Below are 5328 nucleotides of genomic sequence, written 5' to 3' on the forward strand. Positions count from 1 at the left end.
TATTTCAGTGAAATATATTCACATATATGGATCATATAGATCTATTTTTATTCCCAGAACCCATTACAGATTAATCACGACATCTGTCCAAAAACATCGCGTCGACCCATCTGCTGCAGCGCGCGCGCGCTGACGAGTGACGCTGCGCGTGAGAACGTGCGCTTACCTCATGTTTCCGACTTTTCCTTCGTTATTTGGAAATATGGACTAATGTCAGCACAGTCTTTCGGTTGCTCGTGTTTAATAACCCCAGACCGCTCTGTCTTTAACGATGAGAATCCCGTAATATTCCTAAAAAATCACCGACGCTACGAAAGCCAGTCAGATGAGCGCGAATCGCGCCGCGTGGAAAAAATGCGACAGAAGGAAACGTGTCCGCTTCTGTGTTAAACACGGCGAAAAGGCCACTCGTGTTTTCGCGATTCTCTCGCCGTTTTTAGCTCTTTCGTCCATGTCACAGAGCCGGCGGGCGCGCACCGGTGCGGCTGTGCGTCAGTCAGTCAATCCGCCCGCTGGCGCGCGCTCACTTTCACACCCGAAACCCTTCAAATATAAGAGATCACACCTGTAGGGTCTGAGCGGAGGGGAATCGGGTCAATTCTCATTTATAATCCGTTGCTGTCGCAAAATGAGCTCTATAACAATACACGTGCAGATGTTTGTGATGTCTTTCACTGTTGAGAGCTTAATGTCAGTCAGTCTTTAGCTTTTCTTGTGTTCAGATGAATGTGTGTGTGTGTGTGTGTGTGTGTGTTTATAGGTCAAAAGTGTGTGACGCTGAACAATGTCATTGGTGCAGCAGATCATGAAGAAATGAAGCTCTGTTCTATTTGCTCGCATTTAAAACTACTGTAAACTGGATTCTTTCATATGACGTCATATTTGAGTGTTCATTCATGTTAAAGAACACTTTTCTGTTTGTGACATGATGTGGCAAACACTTGTTTGAGTGATGTGTGGAACTGACACTGATGTTTTTTTTTCTGTATTTACAACAGACGACGAGGATCGTGTTTTTCTCTTCTACACATCTTAAGAGAGTTTATTGAAATCTTTCACAAACTTTAAATGTTCAATTGTTCTGCTTCAGTGTTTCATGTTTTTATTTCATGCTAATTCACCCTGACATGTCACATCTGTTATAAAACACAGTTGTGTAGCAGAAGAATGAAGAATACACCATAGCGTGCTCAAAACTTCTTTTTATTCAATGAAGCATGAAATGAGTCATGAGTGAGTGTTTAATAACAGATCTGGAAGTATTGGTTGGGTGTTTTGATGGGGTTTTTGTATCTGGGGATCTTCAGGGGGGACAGGGGGCTTTCACAGGGCTTGTTTCTGAGGAGAACAGTAAACGCAGTGTTCTTCTCATCTCGAGCTCTGTCAGCCGCTGACCCGCTGGCACGAGGACACGTGTTGGGGTGCAGGGTGGTCACGCCCGTCCTTGGGTCAGTACGTCCAGTCTTTCTTGACAGTGGGATCAGATAAATCTGCATAGTCACTAAGTGAAGCGGGACATGATGGAGATATAGAACATGAAGAGGAGGAACAGCGGGAGGAATGAAAACAAACAGAAGAAAGCAATGAGAACTGAGCTGATCCATCTTGTTCTTCACCAAACTTCTGCTACATAGAGCTCCAGAATCCTTCATTGTGATTGGTCAAATGACTATGAGCCGTTGACTTCTGCTGTTCATATTTATGAAAGTAGATCTGTACATTGTGTTTATAAATGACTTTTAATTGACATGAATGTTATTATGAATGTCTCCTTTGATTAATGAAGAAATGTACATGAATGATGTTTCAGAGCTGAACTGAGTCTTTAGTTTTTAAAAACCTGTTGGGTTCTCCTGTATTCTTTAAGCAAAAACACTAAATAAGAGATCTGGGGCGAGACATACCTTTGCATTGAGTCACACGCCTAGAGCCTAAAGAATAAAATTGAAAAAAGCCTCAGTATTAACATACATCATCGTATACATGATGACACAAGGGCTTCTGATCTGTCATCAACACAGTTAAGACAACTGATAACTATTGATTGACTACTGATGAGGGCGTACGCCCTTAATAATAATGAATGTTAATAATAATAATGTAAACCCACTGTCTGGATCCTGCGGGTGGTTCTTACCTGTTAGAGCTGAAGTGTTTTCCTTTGGTTTGCTGTGGAGGAAGAGCAGAGCTTTAGAGACAGAAAGCTCATATTACAGCACTGAAGGAACATCATGATCTCCACTCACGTCTCCAGCAGTGTTTTGCTGGTTTGAGCTTCACTGCTCACTGATGCTCTCAGACTCTCTTTCACATTCCCAGCAGGAGTTCTGCAGAACAAACACACAGAGATCAGATGACGCTGTCACACAACACAAACATCTTCCTCTGATTTGACATGAACCTCTTGTTGGCTGGTGAGGGGCTGTAGTGTCTGGAGGAGGGCGAGGCGGGCAGTGTTGAGCTCTTCTTCAGTAGTGAGCTGCTGGTGCTGCTGGACGCTCTAGAGGTCAAGATCAGAGACGCAGGCCGTGCTGTTCCAACACCAAACACAGCAAAACATAAGACACAAGACTTCAGGTCATTTGAACATGATGATGTGATGGATGTTCAGTCGTTTAATAAATCTGTACCACAGAAACATTTTGTTGACCTCTGTGTCAAGCGCAAATACTGAGTTTGTGTGTTCACAAATGTGTGTGTTACCTTTAGCAGGAGGTCTTTTAATGAGAGCTGCAGTTTGTTCTTCAGAGATGTTGAGTCTCTTGAGCACATCAGCCATGGTCATCTTCAACAGCTGAATCTCATCCTCCTGCATCTGAACACGCTGCTCAATGTACATCACACGATCCGTCACTTCCATCCCACTGTGAGGAGAACACTGATCATCTGACAGACCAAAACAACATTTATCATCAAAACCTGCAGCACAGAATCAGACGACAAGACTCAGTTACCACCTTCATACAATTAATAATAATAGTAATATTCATTCATTTAAACACACAAATGAGTGAAGGGTGAGATATCTGAGCACAGTTTGAGACACCGTTGAGATCTTTCCTAAACCTCTCGAGACACACGTGAGATTGCGGTGCGGTAGGCTAAAGCAGAATATTCTTTCATCTAGGAGATGTGAAAGAGATCTTAAAGCTTTGAGTTATTAAAGAACTTCTCGTCGTTATGAAGCAGTTGACCAGAAGATGAAAAAGAAAGGAAGAGAAGGAGACGTCTGCACAGACATTAATGATGATGAAAGTGTTTTTGTGGCTTTATAACCGTCAGCATCAGTGTCCATATGGAGGAGAGGATTATATCAGATGTAATCTCACCGCAGGAGAAGATTGAACACACACAGAACCCCACAGAAACAAAACACTCACAACACACACACACACACACACACACATGTCATCAGAAGAGAAACACGTGAACGTTCATCAGTCAAAATATGAAAAGCTCAATTTAAGAAAGACAAAGGTCATCTTTTGAAAGATAATGATAAAGAGGTGACTAACCCATGCTGAAGTCAGCGTCAGGAGGCAGAAGAGCATCTTCACCTTCAGCACAACTCTCCATCGCTTCATTCACCTTTAACATCAGACTTTGAGAAGAAGCCTTCTGCTGTGTTTGCTTTAGATGAGATGTGAGCTCCTCCTCTCAGATAATCCCTCTCAACACAGAAGGATGATGTCATGGCAGATTAAAGCTCTGTAAGCGTCTCAGCTGCTTTGTGTTTGTTCTGAGGTTCAGAGAATTCTGCAACAAACTGCAAAATTCAGCTCAAGCAGCCTCGTAGCGTCACCTCTCTGTAACAGATGAAGAGCAGGTCCAGGTGATCTTTGACTGTTCATCAGCGTGAACTGTTCTCACTGCCACACAAATCAGAGCCGGCGGTGACCTTTCAGAAGCTTCAGGTCATTTATAAATAACAACAGTAGCCGACAATAGGCTTACACGTGTTTATCTGACAGAAGATCACTTTGATTTCAGTCATTAATAAGAAAGATCTGATACTCAACATGTCTTTAGAAGAAATCATCGACTTTAACACAATGATTCTAGTGTTGTAAGGGGCCTGTAGTTTCGTCCACATCCACGTTTTCTTTCCTGTGTTGTTTTCTCCACTATTATTTATTCTCCTCACAAATATGTATCAGAGTAAGTGGCAAAACAGCACTTTTGCAAATATGCAGACGACACAGTTATTGTTAGTGTGCTTAATATCAAAGAGACTCGCCACGACCCGATTATAAATGACTTCATAAAGTGGTGTGAAGAGTCTTCAACTCAACTTCTCCAAGACAAAACATATGACTTCAGGAAACAAACCCATACACATGAAGACACTTGTATCAACGGTCAGAGAATAATATCTGTGCAAGTCTACACATATCTTAGAACCATCTTTGATTCAAAATTAACCTGTGTGTAAATAGGATATCAGCTTTTATTGAGTCACTTTTAACATTCTCTCTGGTATCCTGCTTTGGAAACCTGTATGCAACTATATTTTTTTGGGCCTTTTGCCTTTATTAGTGTAGTGGGAGAGTGAGGACAGGAAGTGTATGAGAGATGGGGTGGGATTGGGAAAGGACCACAAGCTGGGTCGCCCGGAGCGCCACAGTGCCATATGTCGTAGCACTAACCACAAGGCCATCGGCTCCAAAGGAATTCCAACTTTTACCATCCAGACGTAGACTTGCAGTTCTGTACTGTAAAATAAAGTGGTGTTAATAAACATAATTGTGCCGGCAGCTATTACTAGATTGAGTTCATTCCATTCCATTTTCTACCGCTTATCCGAACTACCTCGGGTCACGGGGAGCCTGCGCCTATCTCAGGAGTCATCGGGCATCAAGGCAGGATACACCCTGGATGGAGTGCCAACCCATCGCAGGGCACACACACTCACTCACTCATCCACTCACGCACTCACATCCTACGGACAATTTTTCCAGAGATGCCAATCAACCTACCATGCATGTCTTTGGACCAGGGGAGGAAACCGGAGTACCCGGAGGAAACATGCAAACTCCACACACACAGAAGTCGGAAGCGGGAATCGAACCCCCAACCCTGGAGGTGTGAGGCGAACATGCTAACCACTAAGCAGATTGAGTTCATTATTGTATGTATTTATTCGATTTTATATTGTTGTATGATGTTCTTTGTCCAGGCGGCCTTCAGTGATTTTTATATTTTTTATTCACTGTGTTCAATGTTTGTGTCTTTATATGTGAACTTACATTGCAGAACAAATCTACCTACGGGTACAAATAAAGTTGACATGACCTCTTTGTTACTTATTGATACCATACTTTCTCTTTG

The 5328-nt window shown here is 42.6% G+C and overlaps 2 protein-coding genes across 5 annotated transcripts in view; both read right to left on the minus strand.

The window, feature by feature from the left end:
* Positions 1-699, minus strand: part of evlb (Enah/Vasp-like b) — a 20389-nt gene extending 19690 nt beyond the window's left edge. For 2 of the 3 annotated variants that reach the window (XM_056765331.1, XM_056765329.1), the window contains exon 1: positions 167-699. In XM_056765331.1, the coding sequence (XP_056621309.1) occupies positions 167-171 (5 nt within the window). In that variant the 5' untranslated portion in view covers positions 172-699. Of the gene's footprint in view, positions 141-166 lie in introns of those variants that run through there. The other variant, XM_056765333.1, reaches the window with a different exon arrangement.
* A 219-nt stretch (positions 700-918) lies between these two features.
* Positions 919-4003, minus strand: LOC130434666 (echinoderm microtubule-associated protein-like 1). Of its 2 annotated transcripts, none has more exons than XM_056764946.1 (7): positions 3516-4003; positions 2704-2886; positions 2402-2531; positions 2247-2327; positions 2138-2169; positions 1905-1931; positions 919-1501 (listed from the first exon to the last, which is right to left on the minus strand). In XM_056764946.1, exons 1-7 carry the CDS (start codon positions 3595-3597, stop codon positions 1242-1244), a joined length of 795 nt encoding a protein of 264 aa, XP_056620924.1. In that variant the 5' UTR covers positions 3598-4003; the 3' UTR covers positions 919-1241. The 2 variants fall into 2 exon arrangements, with proteins under 2 accessions (XP_056620924.1, XP_056620926.1); XM_056764948.1 differs by having other exon boundaries at positions 1310-1490.
* Positions 4004-5328: the final 1325 nt, after the last annotated feature.

This window comes from Triplophysa dalaica, chromosome 13 (assembly GCF_015846415.1).
Source record: "Triplophysa dalaica isolate WHDGS20190420 chromosome 13, ASM1584641v1, whole genome shotgun sequence".
NCBI lineage: Eukaryota > Metazoa > Chordata > Actinopteri > Cypriniformes > Nemacheilidae > Triplophysa > Triplophysa dalaica.

Bases quoted from the DNA above. Each gene is read 5' to 3' on its own strand.
- LOC130434666 (XM_056764946.1), bottom strand. From the start codon at position 3,597: ATGTTAAAGGTGAATGAAGCGATGGAGAGTTGTGCTGAAGGTGAAGAT. The intron at 2,328-2,401 runs GTTCATGTCAAA...TTTGTTCTGCAG, and splicing joins CCCTCACCAGCCAACAAGAG to AACTCCTGCTGGGAATGTGA. The intron at 1,502-1,904 runs GTATGTCTCGCC...CGCTTCACTTAG, and splicing joins GCGTGTGACTCAATGCAAAG to TGACTATGCAGATTTATCTG.